This window comes from Coenobita brevimanus, chromosome 110 (assembly GCF_032717465.1).
Source record: "Coenobita brevimanus isolate Jiangsu-jjx chromosome 110, ASM3271746v2, whole genome shotgun sequence".
NCBI classification, from domain to species: Eukaryota; Metazoa; Arthropoda; class Malacostraca; order Decapoda; family Coenobitidae; genus Coenobita; species Coenobita brevimanus.
The window spans coordinates 10,523,325-10,548,797 of NC_137063.1; the positions used below are offsets into that span (position 1 = coordinate 10,523,325).

The 25,473-nt window shown below is 40.2% G+C and overlaps 1 protein-coding gene and 1 pseudogene across 1 annotated transcript in view; both read right to left on the reverse strand.

Moving 5' to 3' along the window:
- Positions 1-25,473, reverse strand: part of LOC145417427 (pleckstrin homology domain-containing family F member 2-like) — a 215,368-nt gene that overhangs the window by 44,572 nt on the left and 145,323 nt on the right. Inside the window, exons 8-9 of the mRNA XM_080286110.1 lie at positions 23,445-23,483; positions 22,041-22,135 (exon numbers count right to left, since the gene is read on the reverse strand). Coding sequence (XP_080142236.1) covers positions 22,041-22,135; positions 23,445-23,483 — 134 coding nt within the window. The remainder of the gene's footprint in view (positions 1-22,040; positions 22,136-23,444; positions 23,484-25,473) is intronic.
- Positions 11,330-11,444, reverse strand: LOC145417649 (5S ribosomal RNA; annotated as a pseudogene).

The following is a 25,473-nucleotide window of genomic DNA, read 5'->3' on the forward strand; positions in this document are numbered from 1 at the left end:
TTCACTTCCGTACGTTAGAGTTGGTATCACAATACTGTCATGTAGTAACTTTTTCACTTCCATGCTCACTTCTCTGTTTCTTATCACTGCTTTCAAAGAACCAGCAACCTTTCTTCCCTGCTGTACCCTTTCAAGCACTTCACCCTCCAAACCTCCATCCTTACTCATCACACTACCCAAGTACTTAAACGTACTCACATTTTCCAATTCCTCACCATCCAACCTCGCTGTACATTCACTGACTTCACCTCTCTCAAAGACCATCACTTTACTCTTCCCTACATTCACCTTTAGATTCCGTTTCTTACACACTCTCTCAAACTCATCCACCAAGCCTTGCAGTTCCCCTTCGTCTTCACTCAACAACACGGTATCATCTGCAAACAACAGTACAGGGAGTTTCCAAACACTATCCTCTCTCACCAGGGCCACTCCAACATCCACTACCCTACCTTGTACCTCTTTTATTACCCCATCCATTTACAGGTTGAACAACCATGGAGACATGACACATCCCTGTTTCAACCCAACTTTCAAAGAGAAAAATTCACTTAGTTCACCATCCACACGCACTGCAGCCCTAGCACCATCGTACATACTCTTCACAGCATTCAACAACTTCCCATCTATTCCATATATTCTTAACACTTTCCACAATCCTAGTCTATCCACCCTGTCATATGCTTTCTCCAAATCCATGAAAGCTGCATACAACTTCTTTCCCTTCTCTAGAAACTTTTCCACTAAAGATCTGAGAATGAATATCTGATCTACACAACCCCTTCCCTTCCTAAAGCCTCCCTGTTCTTCTACTAATTCCTCTGTTCTTTCTCTAACTCTGTCAATAAGTATCCTACCATATACTTTTCCTATTATACTAAGAAGATAAATGCCCCTATGATTACCACACACTTCTTTTTCCCCTTTTCCTTTGTACAAGGGAATAATTATACCTGACTTCCAATCCTCCGGGACTCTACCTTCCTCCCAGGCCAATCTGCACATCTTCCACATCCATTCTACTACTATCTCTCCCCCATGCTTCAGCATTTCACCACACACTCCATCAATTCCCGGGGCTTTCCCTGATTTAACTTTCTTCATTGCTTCCACAACTTCTATCCTACTGATTTCTTCCTGTCTTCTCACCTCCCTCCTTCTTCCAGCCATTCCCCAGCCACTTATACTCGCATTACTTCCATCCTCCACGTTCAACAATTCCTTAAAGTGTTCTCTCCATCTGCTTACTTTTTCTCCCTTCTCCACTAGTAATCTACCATTTTTATCTTTCACTCCCCTGCTAACTCCACTTCCACCCTGTCTTACTCTTTTCACCTCTTTCCAGAACATTTTCTTACAGTCCCTCCACTTTACACTCAAATTCCTTCCAAATTCCTCATCCACTCTCTTCTTACTCTCTCTTACTAATCTTTTCACCTCTCTCTTCCTTTCTACATATAACTCTCTCTTCCGCCTCTCAACTTCTTCCACGCCCCTATTTCTCATCCATTCATTGTATGCTTTCTTCTTTTGTGCCACAGCCCGTTTCACCTCTTCAGTCCACCACGCTGTTCCTTGCACCCCCCTCCGTCTTCTCTTACTTCCACACACCACATCACATGTTGCACATATTTCTTCTGTAAATATTCTACACACTCCTTCCACGTCCCCCATCTGCTCCAACTCATATTTGCCCAATCGTTCCTCCACTTCTCTCTTATACGCTGCCTTTTTCTCATCCTCTTGTAACCTTTCCACTCTCCTTGCAACTACTCCTTCCTCTCGTCTTTCCCTTCTTCTATTCCTCCATCTTACTTGAACTTTAACTCTGGCCACCACCAAGTAGTGGTCAGAAAGTCCACTCCCCCAACCTCTATAAACTCTTGCATCCAATATACATCTTCGCATCCTTTCATCCACACACACATAATCAATCATTGCCTTCCTTTCACTCAATTCACCACCCACCCTTCTCATCACTCGCCATGTATACCTGTGGATCATTTTATGCCTGAAGAGGGTATTGGCTATCACCAACCCCCTCCCAGCACAAATGTCCACTAACGCACTCCCATTCTCATCTATCTCAGCAGGCACACCCCACTCACCAACTATTCCATCCACCTTCACATTCCCAACTTTACCATTCATATCACCAATCAAAAACACTCTATCATTCCTTCCAAACTTTTCCATGCACACTTCTACATTTGTCCAGAACTCTTCTCTCACTCTTCTAGCACGATCTTGCGTTGGCGCATACACACACACAATCGCCCACATTTGTATTCCAACTTTCAACTTTACCCACACAATCCTTGATCCAACTGATCCATACTGTCTTATGCTCCTCTTCCATCTTTTACTCTCAACTATACATACTCCTTCCTTTGCCCTCTCATTCTCACCTACTCCTGCACATATACCCCATCCATACTCCCATTCGCCTATATATATATATATATATATATATATATATATATATATGGCATTCCCCAGTTTAACAATGCAATTGGTTAAGTAAAAACCCATCACTAGGCAGGGTATCATACCTTGGGGTTGATTTAACATGCAAAGTATAAGGATGCATTTATTAGCCTTGGGTTCCCCCCCCCCCCAATTAAACCCAAGCAAAAACAAGTTTCTAGCTAACCTAAACCCCTGAAAGCTTTAAAACAAGCTAAACTAAGCCTAAGAGCAGTTTATAACTCAACTAAACCCAAAAATAAAATCTGACAATCAAGAAAAATAAGTTTGGAAAAAATCAAGTAGAGTTGCAATTAAAGAGAAAATGAAGCAACAACCTTACGGTAACACGAACATTTAATTTCTCCCAATCTTTTATAACAACACTAATATCACTCAATTACGGAAGACTCAAAATGGGTACAGTTAGTATCCACTTTCTACGTGGCTGCGCTTGTTTACGTGTGTCATGCTTTTGTCCCTTGCCGTCAAGGCTCTTTACAGTGTTACCAGATGCATGTGTTCTTGCCGGACTGGGCGATGCGCACGTGCGTGTGTGTGTGTGTGTGTGTGTGTGTGTGTGTGGTCCATCAGAGCAAGGAAGGATGTGGTTAGGTGAAGACACTGACAGGGAGGCGAGGTGATAATTGTTGTTCGGGGAAGGACAGGTGATAAGTGGAGGAGTGGAGGCAATAATTGGCTTTAATCAGGAGGAGGAGGAGAAGGAGGAGGAGGAGGAGGAGGAGGAGAAGAGAGAGAGAGAGAGAGATAGCACAGAAGTAGGTATCACAGTGCAGCGTGGTAGGTATGAAGTAGAAAGGTGATGGGCTAGAGGGAAAGAACTTTGTGTCATTAGCAATTATGGGAATAGGGCTGGATTGGACAGGTACATCTGTCAAAGGGTGAGAGGGCTTCAGATAAAGAGATAGAGACAGGGGAGGTACAGGGTGGTCATTATAACTCTGGTGCAAACTGTAGATGGGGGAACAGCAATATTCAAGAGATTTTACATATAGCTAACTTCAGTGCGGTAACTGAGAACAGGTTTTGTGCCTGCCATAGTGATTTTCTGACGATTCGGGATCAGAAAAATTCGGCTCTTACAGTATGTGACGGGTTTACGTGTTAATGTTGATCCAGTAGTTGAGTCAATGTAAATTAAGTTTTCATACAATTTATACTGCTTGAGAGACTTATATTTCTTATTTAAAAGCATAAAAAAACAAAAACAAACAAAGCTGATGGTCAGAGTTCACTGTTCGTGGACTTGGATGCAATGCCAATGGCATTTCCTGAATAATTTCATATGTTTCAGGGAAAATATGTGGTCTCCAGAACCTAATCCCCTATTTACACTGTAAATATATGTCACCATTTAAAACAAAGTTGATTTAAGGCTTGGATCCACGTAATCTACCTCATGTTATACATAAACACTGCAGTAAACTGTACCTTAAAATGACAATGTTTGCCCCACCTATGACTAAAATACATTAATTTAAATCTGAGGTGGTTTGGCCATGTGGAGAGGATGGAGGGTCAAAGACTGACGAAGAGAGTGTATGTGAGTGAGGTGGAGGGGGAAAGAGGGAGGGGGAGGCCGAGGATGAGATGGAGAGATGGGGTGGAGAGGTATATGAGAGAGGGGGGTGTGAGTTGGGAGCAGGGGAGTGAAATGGCGGGGGACAGGGCGACTTGGAGGCGATTTGTTTGTGACCACCCCAAACGGGATTGAGGCGTCTGGCAATAGATAGATAGATAAATCTAAAAACAGTTTATGACTCAACCTGAACACAAAATTTGTCTTGGGGGGAAAAAAAAAAAAAAAAAAAAAAAAAGTTACACCGGGGTTTGGCCATCATTCGGTGGGGTGGGGTGGTATTTCTAGCCCCATCGCTATGTCAGGGTATTGTATCTAGGGGTATCGTATCTCGGGGTCTGCCTGTACACACACACACACACACACACACACACACACACATATATATATACAACTACCACAAACTTAGGACCTCCCCCCACAAGGTATCAAAAAACACAGAAATCATAGTATATCAAAATGACTGTTCATGAAATGCCATTCATAAATATGAAATCATATTTCTCTTGTTTTTCAGGACCAATTGGCTGCATTTTGGCATGAAATCACTTAGATCTCTAAAGTAATCTAAGGACATTTCTTTGCACCAAACATTTGTCAGTTCAGTCTTGAGGTTGTCCAGATTGGGTGTCTTCTTCTCTGCCATGATTTTCTTCATCATTGCACAGCAGTTTTCTGTTGGAGTTAGATCTGGACTGTTGCCAGGCCAGTCGAGGACCTCAATCCGATTATCTTGAAGCCATTTTGTTACCTTTCTTGACTTGTGACATGGAGCTGAATCGTGCATGAAAAAGTCACATCCATGAATAGCAAAAAAGTTTAACAAATGATCTTTCAGAACGTGAATGTACCGGCCACCATTCATCATCAAGTTCTTAGGAAGAAAGTAGAGGTCTCCGCTTCCCATTTCACATGAGAAACACCCCCATACCATTACTGATTGTGGGTGCTTAACAGTCAGCACTGTATAAGCAGGGTCATATCAACTACAGGAGGCAGGGCGACGAACCCTGGCAGAACGCACCTGGAACACTTGAAATGAGCTTTCATCAGAAAATATAACTCTTCTCCATTCTTCTGATGTCCAGTGTGCATACTTCTTGGCAAACTGCATGCGCTGCTTCTTCATGCGGTCAGTAAGAAGCATTTTCTTGGCTGCGGTGTGGCTTGGCAAACCAAGCTCCTTCTGCAAGCAGTGTTGGATAGTTCGAATTGAGATGTCTTGTAACAGCTGGGGATGCATTCTCTTCAATTCTGCTCCTGTCAGCCGAGGATTCTTGATTACTTCCCTTTTCAGAGGCATATCTGCACCTCTGGAAGTCATCCTCTTCTTTCCACCGCCATGCTTGTGCTCTGGTACGATATCAGGTGGCAGGCCACACACTGCAGCAAGAATCTTCATGACTGTTGACTTTGCACATCCAGTAGGTTCACAAATTGTGTTGATAGGGACATTATCCTGCCTCCATGCAAAGATACAGACCCTCTCATCCTTGAGCAGTACTTTCCAGGCATGAAAATTTAACTCTAGGAAAATAACAGGGCAAACAGTAATGTATATGAAAAAAGAGGGAGGTGCAAGCTCATAGGAACAGGAACACATACACTACTTCCACTCTCGCTTCTGGGCAAGTACTGATGTGCTGAGTGTTTCACCACCTCCCACCAACACCACAGAAGTTGCCAGTTACTCCTTGCCCCAAAAATCACTTGGCAGAGGTGGAAACAAAGCAAAGACAGACAACTCTCCCATAGCAATTCTGTGTGTAGGTCCTAAGTCAATTTGCGGTAGGTGTATGTATACACGAGACCCTCCACATTCAAGTGAGTTAAGGGACACAGACCTCTGCGAAAGTGGAAATTCCGCGAAAGTTTGGTGCACTCTCCTGTAAATGCCTTTACAGCCGCAAATCACCCTCTGTGAGCAAGTGCGCACATACTGTACCTAATAAACCATAACTGGGACCTGAAAGCGGCATAAATATCACAAATAGTTGATGACTTGCCCATACACACGTGTGGGCAAGTCATCAGCTACATATATACCCCAACTTCTTGCAATCATATCCAATAAACTCAGTCTTGGTTCCACAGAGGGACAATCCAAGAATGTGCGAAGCCCATGAAAGTAGAATCCACGAATGTGGAGGGCCTGGTATGTGTATATATATATATGTGTGTATATATATATATATATATATATATATATATATATATATATGTTTATATATATATATATATATATATATATATATATATATATATATATATATACAGTAATCCCTCTAATATCCGGACGCCCAATAACCGAACATCCCCACTAACCGAACCTTATCGTCCTGGGATCAAACATTCCCAAAATGGTCCGAAAATCCAAAAAAATTGGAAAAAAAAAATCGATTTTTTGCCGTCCGTAATTTGAACTTGCCGCGTGCGCCGCGTGAGAGCATTGTTTTGGTTCGTCATTCCTCCGACGTCCGATAGAGCGCCGCTGCATCCTCCCCACTTCCCGCCTGTCTCTCACCGCGACAAGACCTACGCTCTTCGCCATGGCTTGGGAAAAGTTAATGTGCAACACTTAAATTTAATGGAACATTATTTGGACTAAAGTGAACACTGTGAAAAGAACGGACTTCTGTGTGTTAGTGAATAAGTTCAGTGCAAGACTTCAGGAAGAGTGTAGTGCAAGTGCTTCAGGAAATCGTTCTTACTGTCAGAGTCCGAGAGGAGGCGGTTATTCATCGAGGTGGCCAGGGACTTGCTGTAAGTAGCCAAAATGTTTCATGTTGTACTATTTTCCATACTATATTTACCAGAATGTTTCATATTGTATTTTTTCCCATACTATACTTACCAGAAAGTGTCATACTGTACTTCTTTCCATACTAAACTTACCTCATGCATGTGCAGTAGGAATGTGTTTTTCAGAGTTCGGTTAGGTTCGGTTAGGTTAGGTTCGGTTAGAGTCCATAAGTACCAGAATGTTTATTAATGTATGAACATACTTCTAAATCCACATTTTATGTGTCTATTGCATTTATTTCAGTCATTTATGTGCCTTATTGGTGTGATTTGGGTGTTAAATAGGTGCTATGCATGTCCGGAGGGAGTTGTATAGGTGTTTCTCTGTGTTAGGGTCCGTAAGTACAAGTCCATAAGCTGGGGCCCAATATCCGGACAAAACCAATATCCGAACCTACCGATGGCTCTATTGATCCGGATATTGGAGTGATTACTGTATATATATATATATACATCCATCATCCAATCCTACGTTGCCCACGAGAAGTGTAGGAGCCCGGGGCTAGGCAAGTTGGTCCTGACATTTGAGATGAGAGTGATGAGCCTCACTCATCCCTGAGTGGCACTACGTGAGCAATAACCCCAACAACCCCTTGGATATAAATCTTCACCGGTTCAATCCGACTGGCACACCATATACTATATATATATATATATATATATATATATAAGTAATCCCTCTAATATCCGAACATCCCCACTAACCGGACATAATCGTCCCGGGATCCAACATTCCCAAAATGGTCTGAAAACTGCCAAAAATGGGGGGGGGGGGGAATCCTGCCCGTAATTTGAACTTGCCGCACGCGGTGCGGGACAGCTTTGTTGTGGCATGTCATTCCTCCGACATCCGATAGAGTGCCGCTGCATCCTCCCCACTTTCCACCTGTCTCTCGCCGCAAGTGCACGCTCGTTGTCATGGCTGCCCATGTGCTTGCTTTTGTGGTGGTTCCTTACCTGCTGCAGGCACTCCTGCTGCTCTCGGGCCTCTTATTAGTGTGTGTGATGATGGCCCCGCCACCTGAGAAGAGAAAGAGAGTGGTGTTGACTCTGGAGAAGAAACGGGAGATATTGGAGAAAGTTGATGCAGGGTGGTCTTCTTCCCGCATCCTCCGCGAGTTCAACCTGGCCTGATCTACTTTGTTCGATATCAAGAGATCCTGAGACAAACTCATGCAGTACACGGCTGACTTCTCATCGAGAAGCAAACGCAACGTGGAGAGGAAGGTGATGTTTACTCCCAAGTTTGCTGAAATCGACCGCTCCATGTTGATTTGGTATCGACAGCAACGTGCTGCTGGTGTGATGGTACATGGAACGGAGCTGAAGGCTGCTGCTGAGATGTTCGCCAGGCTTCACGACGCCCTAGACTTCAAGGCATCCGAGGGTTGGCTCTTCGCGTTCAAGTTACGGCATGGCCTTACCAACCGTAAAGCTCATGGCGAAGCTTTGGACGCTAACGAGGATGGAGTTGACGAGTTTTGGCACAAGGTGAAGGGCTTGATCGACAGGGAGGGCCTCACTCTCGGTCAAGTCTACAATGCTGACGAAACTGGTTTATTCTATCGCTCTTTGCCAACGAACACTCTAGCCGAGGAGACAGATAAGCGTGTACCTGACCGCAAGCTCTCCAAGCAATGGCTATCTGCTTTGTGTTGTGCCAATGCTAACGGCATGCACTGGCTTAAGCCCGTTACTGTTGGCCGTGCAAAGCAGCCTCGGTGTCTTCGTGGGGTGATGGATGTCCTTCCTGTCGTCTGGTACCATTCTTTGAAGGCATGGTTTACAGCCCAGATCTTCAAAGACTGGTTCCACCGCCACTTCGTCAAGGAGGTCATCAATTACCAGACAAAGACACTGAGAATCCCGCGCGACCAAGTAAAGGCCCTCCTTCTTCTCGACAGTGCACCTGCCCACCCGTGCGACAAGGACTTGGTGGCTGAGAATGGCCGGATTAGGTGCATGTTTCTGCCATCTAATACGACTGCTCTCATCCAACCAATGGACCAAGGAGTGATCGTGGCAACAAAGCGCCTATACCGACGGAAGTTCCTGGACGAGGTGATGGTTGTTCTCGAGGACGAGGACGAGCGCAGGGAGGGACGGGACACGCGAGGCCAGAGGACTTTGGAAAACCTTCGCCACTACAACATCAAGTCTGCAATCTACAACTGGGCCAGTGCATGGAAGGAAGTCCCTGTCAAGACTCTAGAAAATGGTTGGTCTTGTCTGCTTCTAGAAACAGATGTGGAGTACGATTTTCAAGGGTTTGACGTGGATGACTTCCATGCACGGCTACGTACGCATGGCGACGATGTTGATGTGGACGATGTGCGAGAGTGGTTGGATGATGACGAGGGCGATCCTGGGTATCAGACATTGTCTGATATCGAGATCGCGTCTTCAGTTGCAAGTGTCAGTACCGAGCTTGAAGATTCCGACGAGGACGGCGACGATGATGCGGACTCCTCTCAGCATGACACTACTCCAGCCATCCCCAAGCTGAGCGCACTCTGGGAACACCTAGAGTTTGTTCTTGACTACCTGGAACACCCGGACTGCGACAGGGAGATGGGGCCCCTGGGACTTGTGGAGGAAGTGCGTGCTTTCAGGCAGAGCATTATCAATTGTCAGAATCGTCGGTACTTGCGTCAATCAACGACTGACAGTTTTTTCAGGCCCGTGACCCCTGCTGTGCCCAGCCCTGGCTCCACTCCGTTGCCTCCCCAAGACAGGCCCTCATGCTCCGAGTCACAGCCCAGCACATCAGCCACGGTGGAGTCACCGCTCGATGTGAGTTTGCATCTGTCTTCAGAGTCGTCTGCAGTGGGTACACCATCACCACGACCCAGCGACGCACCCCTAGGTCACCTGCCAGTGATACCCTCGGACTCTGACAGTGATTAAACAGCAAGAACTTCTCCACTAGACCACACGGGAATTTACAGTGTTGTGCAGTGAAAAAAACAGTGTGTTGTGTTAAGGATTTACAGTTGTGAGTGAAAAGACTAATTTGGAACAAAATTTAACGTAAATAGACTTGTTTGTTTTTGCTTTAGAAAATGGTTAGAAGAGTGGGAAAAGTTAAAGTGCAGAGTGCAACACTTAGTAAGTTACAATGGAGCATAAGTTAGACAAGAGTGCGCACTGTGAAGAGAACGGACTTCTGAGTGCGATTGACTAAGTTCAGTGCAAGACTTCAAGAACAGTGTACTGGAAGTGCTTCAGGAAATCCTTCTTACTGTCAGAGTCCGAGAGGAGGCGGCTATTCATCGAGATGGCCATGGACTTGCTGTAAGTAGGCAGAATGTTTCATACTGTACTTTTTTCCATACTATACTTACCTCAAACACCTCATTTCAATCTTTAATGTCCTTTATTGGTGTGAATAGGGTGTTAGGAGCTATGCATGTGCAGTAGGAAGGTGTTTTTCTGAGTTAGGCTAGGTTAGGGTCCATAAGTACCAGTCCAGGAGCCAGTAACCAGAATGTTTAATATTGTATGAACCTACCTCTAAACCCTCATTTTATGCTTCTTTTGCATTTATTTCAGTTATGTATGTGCCTTATTGGTGTGATTTGGGTCTTAAATATGTTTTATGCATGTCCAGAGTGAGTTGTATAGGTGTTTCTCTGAGTTAAGGTCCATAAGTACAAGTCCATAAGCTGGGGCCCAATATCCGGACAAAACCAGTATCCGGACCTGCCTATGGCCCTATTACGTCGGATATTGGAGGGATTACTGTATATATATATATACATATATAGGGTAGGTGAGGGCACCCACCATCCACTCACTCAATGTAGTGCTGCCTTGGGTGTTTGCCCTTTCCTCTCTTCCTTCCTTCCTCTTCTGTCTCTCTTTCCTTCATTCTTTATTCTTCCTTCTGCCTACAGGTGACTTTACACTCCCTCTTCTGTCTTTCTTTCCTTCATTCTTTCCTCTTCCTTCTGTCTATGGGTGACTCTACACTGAGTGATAAAGGAAATGGATTCCTGTATGCCAGGAAACCATTTACTATGCTGGGTGGTAACCATATAACCAAATTATGGCACCTGGTGGATTAGTGGGTAATTAAGGTGCTCCAATTGGATTGAGCCTGTGTAGGTTTATGTCCATGGGGTAGTAGTTTATTGCTCACATAATGCCACTCAGGGATGAATGAGGGTGGTCACTCTCATCTGAAATGTCAGGACCAACTTGCCTAGCCCTGGGCTCCTATGTTCCTCAAGGGGGCAATGTTGGATTGGATGATGGATACATACATACATACATATATACATAAATATATATATATATATATATATATATATATATATATATATATATATATATATATATTCATTCATTCATTCATTACCAGACGCCATGTATCCCAAACGGGGTGGTCAAGGGCTTAGAGTTAATTGTTTTACAGGGAGGGGCACTAATCCTCCACCAACCCCACTTGACACGTAGGGATGCCAACAGCATCTGGTGTTCCCAGGCGGTCACCCATCCAAGTACTAACCAGACCCAATGTTGCTTAACTTCGCTGATCTGACGGGAAGCGGTGTACTCAAAGTGGTATATAGATATATATATATATATATATATATATATATATATATATATATATATACATACAGTATGACTACAAGAATATTCCTGAGGTGTTGCCCATATCACAACCCAGAGAAATGAGGATTTGGAATCTCCTGCCTCTCAGCTAATATCTATCTATCTATCTATCTATATCTATATAGATATAGATATATAGATATAAATATATAGATATAGATATATAGATATAAATATATAGTTATAAATATATATATATAAATATCTATCTATATCTATATATGCTCAGTATATATATTTATGTAATTTAACAAAAGCACTGAGAGTTTATCTCATGCATAACTTTAATTACATTTAGAGATTTGGGCAGAAGCTTCAACTGAGTACAGAGTCTGCAATCCTGCACTGACCTTGAATGTTAATTCTCATGCACAGGTGAAACAAAGAAAGCAACAGTAAAAAATACTTCTGAGAGTAACAGCAAACCAACTCACACATCCAGGCAGTCCATCGATACTATTTTGAGCTGAGGCGAAGTTGGCAGCAAAGAGAGAGGGGTAAAAGGAGAAGGTGAAACAAGACATTATTTGACAGACGACAGAGAAAAATTGTTAATTCAAAGGAACAAGAAGAGCAAACACTGACACTAATTTTACCTGATGAAACATTATCTTGGGAGACTGAGGAGAGTCCCACTGATAGCAATAATTTTCTCTCAATGATATTAAAGTTTCAAGTAGATGTATCAGAATGATCTTACTCTATGACTCAAATCTGGTGCAAGTTATGAGTTTTCTTCAATCAGTTCTTATATGCTAAAGTTAAAGAATGGACATGAAATAGACAACCAGGGCAAACTGTCCTGCAAAAAGAAAAAAAAAATAAGAAAGAGAAAAAGCAGAGGAAAACAAATATAAGAAAATTCTTCTACATTGAATGAAATTAAATGAAGAAACATTTATTGTATATTAATGTAATGAACAGAATATTAAAATCTATATAATCAAGCCACAATGTTTCCACAGAAGACTGAAAAAAAAATTATGAACTACTGCTGACTAGGAATATGTTCAGAGGTAATAAAAACAATGCTATATTGCCCATTTCTAAATCTAAGTAGTATATAAAAAATTTCAGAAAATAATATATAGCCAATTACAGTAAAAATCCTCTCATTTGGCATCTTCAGGACCAAGCAGGTGCCGAAAGAGCAGACACTGCCAAACGACCGGGAAAACCTGCCAAAACGTTTCTAGCAAAAGTGGTCGGTAACCCCAGTGCAATCATAATGTCTAGCAAGTATTATTGGTCAACCCTATGCACCGAATATTATTTAACCCTTTAACCGCGGGCTTGTTTTGCTTTTTCTTGCGGCTCCCGCGGGCATATTCGCGCTCCGACAGACTCTCTAAAAATATTTGCCAAAAATCAGTTATTAGTCCTAGAATATTAAAATCACATATGCTTATGGCACATACCTTCAGCTTTCTCCTGGGGTGTTTGTTGAGCTTTCGTCGAGTACCGTAGGACTTGTGGAGACCTCTGAAGTTGGGTAATGAAGTCTCCACTTTACACTTCCCCACAACCCGTAATATGATTACCACAGCCTATTATTATCACTAGAAACACTATTCTATGATTCTCAAATAGTTTGGAATCCATATTAAAAAAAAAAAAAAAAAAAAACAGTGAAAGCAATGAAAATTACGAGGGCATATGACCTTCCCACTTGCGCTAGTTCGCCGCTGGTGTTGTCATTTATTATTCATAAAAACACACACAATTTATATTTCTATTACTATAGAACACTTATATATACCGGTATCTACAGTCTTCATCCATAAGTTTCCTTCAGTAATAGTAGTTTATTGTCACTGTAGGCATTCAATTTCTTTCAGTAAAATACGTAGCATTCACTTTCTCATCCTGTATACTAGTTTCACCTTCACTCTCATAACTCATAGTATTCATACATGCTGGAGTGAAACTTTCACTTTCATTACTCCTAGTATATATACTCGTATTCTTATAATGCTACTCATTTACATTTCTATTTACGTTCTCTATTTTATTTACATTATTTAGATTTCTATTTTATTTACACTGTGTTATGCACTGTCACTTGAAGTAACTTATAAAACTATTATCCACTGTTCACTTATATTTATATTCACTGCTTTCACTTGCTGTTTACACATTATTTACAATTCCACTTGCACTGTTTTACTCAACAGAAAGATCACAGTCACTCTCTTTCAATTGTCAGCCCTTTACCTCTTTCCACACGAGGTTTAGTAGGGGGTAAAGGTCACAGGGCCCTTTGCATGGGGCTAAAAAGTGGCAGAAGTTAGCAGGAGTGAATCCGACGTACTTTCACCTTGGAAGACAACAGTGATCTGATAGGGGTGGGCCGGGGTGGCCTACCTAGGGAAATGCATTACTGCCAATGTCAGCCTCTTGAGGGTTGCTAATATATAGCAGTTAAATGACTGGCAGGGAATCTAGACAATACATTATAAATTAGGCAGTTCCAGGTGAATGTAAATATCACTTAGGCTTCTCCCTTCCCTCCTTATATATATTTTTAGTACGAGAATAGATTATACGGCATATTTCAAGGGGAAATAAACAGCAAAAATTAGCGAACGAGTGCACGTGAGGTGTTGTCAGGTGATAATTAGCCAATTCCAGATGTATGGCACTCTCACTTCTTATTTCTTTTTGGTAAATATTATTTGGTAAAAGAATAGGGCATAGGGCTTATTTCAATGGATGAAATCAGTGGAAAATTCCTGGGAAGATTTACTTAGCGTAGCACGGCCGGGCAGGCGAGAGGAGAGGGTAATGGAGGGAAGGTAGGGAGGGGAGTCAAGAACGGGGAGAAATGGCTAATTGTCAACAATGGATGGGAGTACAGATGAGATTAGGAGTGCTGACTAGTGTTGGAGATTGGGAGTACTGATAGATGATACAAGCTACCACTTGAAAGCCTGGGCGAATTCAAAATAACACAGAATCGCAAAAGTGACGCCCCGCGGTATCATCCCTTGCTCCAAAGCGTCACGAAAGTGACACCCTGCGGTTAAGGGGTTAATAAGCAACTGATCGTTAATGTACTGAATGATACAATATACATGAACTTACCTTAACCTGCCGCGTCCCAGCCAATTTTTCACCAATGACCCCCTCCCCCCAGTCCTTGCAGATTTTTATTCCCCCCCCCCTCAAACCTCCGCTTTTTATGAGAAACATTGGAAAATATATAAAAAAAGTGCTCACCTGAGCTTATAACTGCACTATACAGGTGTCCCTCCTAACAGCTGGTATCATCTTCTCTGGGCGCGTGCTGCTGCTGTCAAGTTTTCTATGGTAGGGGTAACTATTGCAAACCACTCAGAATAGGTAGATATTTGTTCATTTGGTACGAATTTATATGTAGTACAGGAATATATTGGTTTTTACACAACAGTATAGGCAATATAAGCGTTGTTTCACTCACCGAACATATCAACATAAAGCAACTTCCTTGGCGACATTAACTCCTCATCACTTCTGCTCATTTCTTCCTCCAGTGTCACATAATCTTTGTCCTCCACATCGTCATTGATTGGGGAATCACTCTCGCCTGTGAAGGCATCAAGGGCGGGTTGAATTTCGTCGTCAAAGAGATCATGGCGTATCATGTCTTTACTGGCCAGGTCACTGCTGACAGGTGAGTTGCCGAACCAATGGCATGTGGGGGTTCCACGGGATCAGGCAGTGTTGTTGCCTGGCGGCTGGTAGAGGAAGATCTCCCACACATGGCTACCAAAAATCACCTGCCAAACTTGAAAAATGCGCAAATGCCGGACCTAGCAGTTACAGAACATACCAGCACGTCGTCAGGTCTCTGCGTGAAAAAAAGTTGTGACGTACCCACACGTCGACGGGATGCTGCCGGTTAACCTAGGTGTATTTACACATGTACACTGTAAATTAGCACGACAAAGTTTCCAAACTTTTGAAAGGTCCCACTCACAGAGCCAGACATGAGCCATGATGGCCGACAGCGCATGCAGTGTTGGCAAGACGAAATCTTCAAAAGCACTACACTCAACTTTAAAATACGATAAGCTATAGGTGAATGCTTCAAATTTTTGCGCTAAACTGGACTTCAGAACGCGCTAGATACAGAAGAAAATCTAATATTTATTGGTGCTACACTATTATGATGCGCTAAATTATTATGCAAAGTGCTAGATCTTGCACCAACAGCACCAAATTGGCAACTATGGGTGCATGGGTACCAGTGGTGAGCCGGTGACCCAGTCAGGATTTCGAATGACTCAGCATATGTGCCGGAAGAACAGAGAACTTTCACAATGGGACTATTTATGAAAATTGCCAAAAGACCGGACATACTGTGAGACCAGATGCCGAATGAAATGACTTTTACTGTACACTGAATTAAATACATTCTATCAAATACAAGCCCTCTTCATTCTGATCACCTAGTATCACTGTGGTTTATATTACCAAACTGAAAAGTAGTACCAAATATTAGAAACTATATACAGAACTGTATAGAGATTTAATAATAATAATAATAATAATAAAATAATATCTATATCTGTTATGTACAAAACTCTTATTAAAATTTTTAGTACTAGTGGTCTTGAGTATCTATAATAGTGATGGTGATGTGCTTCATGCATCAGTCTGGACTGCCAAAAGGAAGCTGAAGGTTTTAAAATCACATTATGCCACTAGAAGTGTTGGCCAGTTACCTATCTTTTAATGTTCCAGACTACAGTAGCCTTGCTCTAAGTCCCTATACCTTGCAAGGGATGGTATGAGAATACAGCCATGGCACACAACTCTGAAGATGTCACTATCGTACCCTGGCAACATACCATCCGATTTCGTATCACATTATAGATGAATCATATTATTATGCACGAATATATTACATACAAATATTATTGTACACAAACATATTATACATGAATCACATACATATCATATATACACGAAATCAGACGCACTGTTGAGAGGTCGGTTGCCAAGGCATGATAATAACCTCACAGTTGCGTGCCACGACTATACCTGTTGTGTATGCAGTACCAAGACAAAAAATACATTAAGTTTTGCAATGCTCAGGATTGCTTCATTCATTCGGTAATCTAATTCCAAATAAATATGCTGATGATCTGTAAAGCACTGATAACTTATAATGGCATATCTACAAAAAGATACTGTAGGGCTACTTAGGAAGATACAATAGACAGCCAATCCAGGCATAGGATAGGCCTGGGCTATGCTACCAAAATTTAGCTAATATAAGCCATAGGGAACCTACATTTTTGGTAGCATTTACACAGGGAAAAAAAAAGCATTTACATGGGGGGGGGGGGAGGGGGAGTCACCAGCCACTTCGGATTTGAAATGAGGTGTATTACTGCACAGCCTTTTCTGACTTGTGACTTCTACCACCAAGTCATCAAGAAATCTAAAACAATCTAATAATGTATAAAGCAATGACCCAGGACTTTTGACTGGCCTGAGTGGTGCCTCAACACCATTCACTTCCTCATGTTGTATGGAAAAGGCAACAATGGAAAGGCAAACAAAGAGAGAACAATTACACCTCTTTGTATTATACGCACTTGTATTCATTCCAATCTTTTGCTTGTTGCAATGCAGTTAACTAATATTACAACATTATGGTTTTGTATATTAAAGGAGCTTGGACCTGACAAACAATATGCACTGCAAAACCTGAATTTTAAAGAGGGAAAAAAATACTGGTAAAAAAAAGACACAACACTATGTTAAGACATCAGTCACATCCTGGCTAGAGGATATACTGTCTGTATGTATATATACAGTAAACTGATTATATATATATATATATATATATATATATATATATATATATATTATATATGAGGAGTCTCGTGGACAAGGGGCGAATGCGCCACCCCCATCAAAAATGAGTTATGCATGTTTTCCGATAGATGGAAGCACTGAAAATCTCGTGGTGAAGAGCGTTTTCCGATTCCGACCCATGTGGGTTCAGAATTCTCGGTTCAATCTCCCTTGTTTTGCACACGTGGAGGGGAGGAGGAGGAGGGTGGGGAGGGTCTGTGATTTCAGAGCTGTAGGGGCGAATGTCGGCATGCGCCCAGCCAATGGGCGAGCGGCTCCCTCTGTCAGAGTTAAAGGGCCGCCTCTCAGCCAATCAGACGCGCGCTAGCATCCCCGCTAGTCATCCCGCCAAGCACGTGAATGAAGCCTGGCTTTGTTTACACTCCGATGACGTCCTCAACTACTAACCATTAGGCCCCCCCCCTCTTCATCTTGGTGTGCGGTTGGAGTTGTAAATACTTGGTGAGTCTTATAACTTCATTGTGTCAGTCACTAACAATATAATGGTTATCATACACACAATAAAACAACCTGTTGCCGATAAGGAGATGAAAATATTTAATTAATAATTATAGGAAAAATATTAATTATGGGAATTTTTGGCTGAAAATTTCACAGTATCTTAGTTTCATGTACATCTAATACAAGAATGAATTTCAAGTTGATTGAACAATAATTATTATATGCTGAAAAAACACCATCGCGTGTTTTACTGTGTGTGTGTGCGTGTGTGTGTGTGTGTTTTCATTTTTTCCTGCAGTATAAATTTGTCTCTTCCAGAGGATTCTAATGATATATAATAACATGCTATTCTATAATATTCTATGTCTGCCACCTATTCCTGAACTTTAAACACTCAAAAAAAAAAAAAAAAAAAAAAAAACAAAAAGGCGCAGTCGCCCCTTGTCCAAGAGACTCCTCATATATATATTATATATATATATATATATATATATATATATATATATATATATATATATATATATATATATATATATATATATATATATATATATATTATATATATATATATATATATATATATATATATATATATCATACAAACACACACACACATACACACACACAGAGAAGCAGTCTGATAGACCAGAACAGTGATATTGAGGAGAAGATAACACAGGTGAATGAAGCTGTGCAAAAGCTACAAAAATGATGTGGAAACCACGTATGCTGAAATGATGAAAATAAAGAAAGACTTAGAAACAAGGGTGGAAGAAAAAAGCATCAAAAAGGAAGTGAAAAGAATAATCCAAAACAATCCAAAGTTAGTCAGAGATTCAGTAGATATCAACAAATCTATAGTAATCACTGCTATAGAAGAGGAAGAAGTAAAAAACAAGATCTCAAGAGACAAAAAGGAGATGGCAAATGTAATGAGCTTATTGAATGAAGTATCAGAGGAAATCTGTAGTAAAGACATAGAGGAACACAAAAGGTTAGGGAAATACGAGAAAAGCAAGTCAAGACCTCTAAAGGTAACCTTCCAGAGTGTAAATACCGTGGAGGAGATACTAAAAAATGCAAAGAATCTTATGGAAAAAGAGGAGTTAAAAAATGTATGGATAAAAAGATGCCTAACACAAGAGGAACTGGAATTCCTGAAAGAGAAGAGGGAGGAAGCAAAAACAAAAAATGAGGGAAGATCAGAAGAGGAGAAGAACACATTTTTTTACAAAGTAATAGGATTGCAGGTAGGAAAGTGGTATATAAACAAGACGGAATAAAAAGAAGGAAGGTAGTAGAACCATGTCATGACAAGTATATAAACAAGATGATTAAGTTGATGTACTCAAATGTGGATGGAATGGTATCTAAATTATTAGAGATGAATGATTATGTCAGAGAAAATGAACCACATATAATATGCCTAACTGAAACAAAATTAGCACCAAGGATATCAAATGACATACTAAACTTAGAGGAATATAATATATGGAGAAGAGATAGGAATTTAAAAAAAGGAGGAGGAATTATAATATTAACTAAGAAAAACTTAAAAGTCAAAGAAATAGAACTAGATATACCCTCACAAGTAGAACTGATTGCAGTAGAGATCAACATATCTGAAGGGAAAGTAACTGTAGCCAATTTGTACATGCCACCCAGATCAAACACATGGGAAAGAGACGACTATGAGGACCTGGCAGAAAGTACAACTCAGAGTTTAAGAGCATTACTACATAAAATGGAAGAGAAATTGGAAAGAATTATACTAATTGGAGATTTTAATACAAATATAAATTGGAATACTCTAGATATAATAAGTCAAGAAAGCTGCTGGGACCAAAAGCTCCTGGATCTCGTGCAAGAGTTTTTCCTAATGCAACATGTGAGGGAAACCACCAGAAAAAGAGGGCTCGATGTACCTTCAATGCTAGATCTTATATTTACTAGGCAAGAAAATGATATTGACAGTTTAATATATCACCCTCCACTTGGCAAAAGTGACCATGCAGTACTAAAGTGCAACTTCAGGATAGCATATGACATAGTTAATAGCAATAAAGTTACAAAAAGAGCCTAAACTATAAAAAGGGAAATTATCATGACCTAAAGAAGTATTTCTTAGAAATTGATTGGGAAAATGAACTTAGAAGACAAGATTTAAATGCTGTATATAAAAAATTCTGTGAATTTTATGAAATAGGAGTCCAGAAGTACATCCCACTGCACAAAGAAGCAGAAAAGAAAATAGAGAAATGGTTCAATACAGAATGTAAAAAATCAAAAGAAAGAAGAGATTTGTTGTGGAATAGATACAGAAGACACAAAAGTGAAAGGGCATATAATAATTACAAACAGGCAAGAAACGATTATACAAGAATAAGGAGGGAAGCCCAAAAACAGTTTGAGGAGGGTATCATAAATAAAAGTAGTGATCAATCGAAGCTATTTTACAGCTACATCAGAAGCAAAACCAAAATAAAAGATAAAATACAATCCATTACGGACGAGGGAATCACCTATACAGAAGAGAAAGATATTTGTGATGCACTAAATAAGAATTTCCAATCAGTTTTTACAGAAGAAAAAAATTTTGAGAGGGACTATGTGGAACAAGCATGCCCACACATACTACAAGATATACAAATATCAGAAAAAGTAATACAGGAGGAGTTAAGTAAATTAGACGGGGGAAAAGCAACTGGTCATGATGAAATTTTATGTTGGGTGCTACAAGAATGTGCAAAGGAGTTAAGTAAACTATTATTTTTAATTTTCAAGAAATCCTTGAGTCAAGGTAAACTACCTGATATTTGGAAGAAAGCAAATATTGTACCCTTATTCAAGAAAGGGAATAGACAAAATCCACTCAACTACCGACCAGTATCACTGACCAGTGTTGTAAGCAAGGTATTAGAAAAGCTTATAAGAAAAGCTTGGGTAAATCATCTAAAAGAACACAATATGATAACAGAAAGACAGTTTGGTTTCAGAAAAGGAAAATCATGTGTTACTAATCTGTTGAGCTATTATGACAGAGTAACAGACACAATACAGGAAAGAGAAGGATGGGTGGACAGTATCTATTTAGATTTCAAGAAAGTATTTGACACAGTACCACACCAAAGACTTTAATGGAAACTACCATCAAGGAGGAATTTGAGGCAAACTGTTTTGTTGAATGCAAGATTTTCTCATAAGAAGAGAAATGAGAACAGTACTAAGGGGAAACTACTCATCATGGAAAGAAGTGACTAGTGGAGTACCACAGGGCTCAGTGCTGGCACCAATCATGTTTTTTGTGTATATAAATGATATAGATAGTAACACTGGAAATGAAAGCTATCTAAATATGTTTGCAGATGATGCAAAAATACAAAGGAGAATTACTAACACAGACTTTTGTAAAGAGCTACAAGAAGAATTAAATAAACTTCATGAATGGAGTAATACATGGCAAATGGAATTCAATGTGGACAAGTGTCATGTAATCAAGTTTGGTAAAAGTGGAAAAGGACCTGATTGGGACTATACGTTAGGAAATAAAACCCTACACACATCAGAAAGAGAGAAGGACCTAGGTGTGATTATCAGTAACAGACTATCTCCGGCTGACCACATCAGTGAGAAGGTATGGAACATGTATACACTGCTTGCAGATATGAGAATAGCATTCACATACATAAATGAAGACATGCTAAGAAGGATAATAACATCATTCATCAGAACAACCCTGGAGTACGCATCAGTAGTCTGGAGTCCTCATCTCAAAAAACACATAGACAAGATTGAAAAAGTTCAAAGGGCCGCTACAAGATGGGCACCAAGCTTAAGGGATCTAAGCTATGAAGAAAGACTAAATAAACTGAACCAACACTACAGGAGAGAAGGAAAAGAGGTGACATGATAATCCTATATAAATGCATATCAGGGAAGAAGAAAATAGACATAAATGATTACTTAACATATGGGGAAGCATCAGGAAGAGGACACTGCAAAAAAATGCATAAGAAGAGAGGTGATAAAGACGTAAGGAAATTCAGTTTCCTAAACAGAGCAACTGATCAGTGGAATGCACTACCGAATGAAATAGTGTGTGCCAAAACAATTCACAAAGTTAAGGATATGTACGATAAATATGGTTTAAGACACGGGACAGTACGAGCTTGACTCATTCCTGTAAAGATACAATTAGGTAAGAACAATTAGGTAGGATAACAAACAAGGAATAGTAACTGACTTCAGTGGTAGACTGGGGTGAGGTTGCAGGAGTATCATCGGCATCATCATCGGAATCATCGTCACCAGAAGAGTCATTGTTCCGGTCCTTCATACCTGGGGGGGAGTGAAATGGTTATTTGTGTGTATGTGTGTGTGTGTGTGTGTGTGTGTGTGTGTGTGTGTGTGTGTGTGTGTGTGTGTGTGTGTGTGTGTGTGTGCAACTATCTATATACTATATATATACATATTCTTTTAACAATAAGGAGGGTAGAGGTTTTTTTCTCTATTTACTACTGCACTTTCCTCTATGTTTAAACTTTTCTGTTTCTAACTTATTCACTTTCTTCTGATCCTTTCTTTTAATCTATCTCTATTACATATCCAAAATTTTTTGGCAAAACGATATCCTGTCTTCCGACAGATTAACTTATCTCTCCTTGAGTAACATTATATCTATTTTCTCTGGTGAGCCACATTACATAATCTGTCTGCCTAGTCTTGCTTTCTACCCATATCTTAACTTTCCAGCTCTAAATACAACTCTCTAATTTCTTTCCCTATGTTATTCTCTCCTCTTGTTTCCTGTTTAACCTCCCCCTTTCCCCATAGCTCATGTATACTTTGCCTTTACTTTTTCCACTCCTAATCTCAAACCCATTCTCTCTCAATACTCTGTTTTCCTACTTACTGTCAACATTTTTCAAGCTTAACTTTCATTTTTTATCTCATGTATTTTCTCCTTTTGTACTCTAGGAAAAACAACAAAGTGATATTGAAGGGGCAACGGGTTTGACAGGAGACCAGATTCACCGGGGTAAGTGAACTTGCTCTGAAAAGGTGTTAGACTGCTATTAAGCCCAACTGCTCTGAAAAAGTGTTAGACTGCTATTAAGCCCAACTGCTCTGAAAAGGTGTTAGACTGCTGTTCAACACAATTGCTCTGAAAGGGTATTACACTGCTATTAGGCATAATTGCTCTGAAAAGGTGTTAGACTGCTATTAAGCATAAAAAATATTTATGAAATCATTATGAAATAACCTAAAATTGCAAACAACTGGCATCAGTCCATTAAAAAAAAAAAAAAAAAAAAAAAAAAAAAAAAAAAGCTAAATGGAAATAGGATCTTTGGGTCTGATTATAAAACTGCTAACTTAGTCCCTAAATTAGTTATAGTAATATGCATTACTGGGGTAGGTTTTAAATTTTGTCATGTGGCAATTAAAGTTACTGAAAAAAAAGAAAAAAGTACCAGATACTATGTGGTGATGCTACTGGATATGCAGTGGTATACTTCCGCTATTGTACAGTTACTCTTTATCTCTTGCTTGCTACAACTACCATCCTTCTATTCAACCTCCCCGTCAGTTATTCTACACCATAAGCTCACCATGCTTCTCACTTTATCTCTTTTCCCCTACTCACCTTCCTCATCCTCTCCTTCCAGTTCCGGCTCCTTCAAGTCTGTAAGGCCAGAATGCCAGAATAAGGTGCTGGATCACACAAAGAATTGGTGTCCAACTCCTGATGTTTTCATAAGTGTGAAGTTATTTATATATATATATATATATATATATATATATATATATATATATACACAGTCAAGTCGCCTATGGTGCAGACTTCTATGGCACGGTTTTCTATGACACGACAAGGTGCCAGACCCAAAGAAAATGAACCACGCGCATAAAATACCAATGGCATGGGCACGGCAAGGTCTGAAACGCGCGGGCAAATGCCCCTGGCAGCGTGCTCCCGTTTGTAAACAAGAGAAGATGGCGACCACTTCAGCTCCATACTACAAGTGTTCCAACTATGGACTTTTTTCTCTCTTATGAGGAGGTTAAACTTCACCAAATTCATCGTGTTAAGTAATGAAACATTAAAGATTCTTTGGGTATTGTGACTTGTTTATAGGTTTATTCGTAAAACCGCTATGAACGGGTTAGTGATAATGCACTTATCTCTGAGCTAAGATGAAGTATAATGCCTCCCATCATCATCATCATCATGTATATAAGAATGATTATTGATGTGTTAAATATGAGTTTTGTTGACACTTGAGCATAAAAACTTTATCAAATAAACTTCTTCAATCAGTGCTTGACCAGGCAGCTTCCGCCACCTTTAATGTTTTGGTCGGTCAGCTGATCTGTGTCTACTTGGCCAAGCATTTTTTCGTTCGATCTGCAGTGCGTGGTATTGTCCAAGTAGACACAAGGCTGATCACCCTCCCGTTTTTTGTGCCTATTGATAAGTATAAAACATGCACTGACTGATTGCTTGATTGTATGCGTGTGTAAAGTGGGGAAAAATGGGGTGAAAAGGGGGGACTTTGGGCGAACGTCCAGAACCAAAGTCCATGTTTCCCATAGGTTTAGTTATTTGTATGGCACGGTTTGCTATGGTGCGGGCTGGGTCCAGAACCAATTAGCCGCACCTTAGGCGACTTGACTATATATATATATATATATATATGTATGTATATATTTTTCAACTGTCTGATCTTTTAGCCTCATGCCTGAAAATTCCTCTCCACTGTCATGCTATGCATGGTGATATTCATAGTACTAAAATTAAATAAGTTTTCCCATGCAAGAGAGATTCCCAAGAATTTTCAAGCTAAGTTACTAAGTAGTAAATACAGTAAAACTAAAGATAAATGGTGAATACTGTAAGAAATGTGAGTCAATAATTTACGAGGAGCTTAAAAAAATAAATGAACAAAGTACTGTAGATAAAGATATGGTCTTGGATGGTTAAGACCATGATAATTTCCACATATCAATACATAATCAATATATATGACATACAGTACATTAAATGCAACAAGCAACAAAAGTCAATATGAAAGACATATTAAAACAGCCAAAAAAACCCACAGTCATAGAAGCACAAGCAATGCACAGCAGTCACATACACAAGTTTTTAAGTTCTGCTCAGGGCAAGAAAAGTGGAAAAACTACAAGACATGCGTACATTACAGCTTTGATTCTGTACACAGCAATGGGCTTTAATGTCTCACTACTTACACAACGAATGTCTGACAGAATTCAGTAAGTGAAGACTATTTAACACACACACACACATACACACACACACACACACACGCACACAAAATGTGAGAGTGTATATACAACTACCCAAAGAAGTGATGACCCAATTCCCAATACCTTTCCCTCAGGGATATCTGGCAACTGCTGCAGCCTAGAGATATTTCTTTTACTGCACACCAGTTAGAGCAGTATTTAGGCAAAATAACACCAAACAGCAATTTATAAGTGCTGTTACCATATATATCTCACATTACGTGAGAGGAAACCACAATACAGTACAGTATACCAAACTTGAGGATTAGCCAAATGAAAGAATGCGAAATGCACTGCCTACTGCTTAATGTTTTCAGGGTTGATATGGAGAGAAACGTGCATAATGCTGTTTCAAATCCTAAATC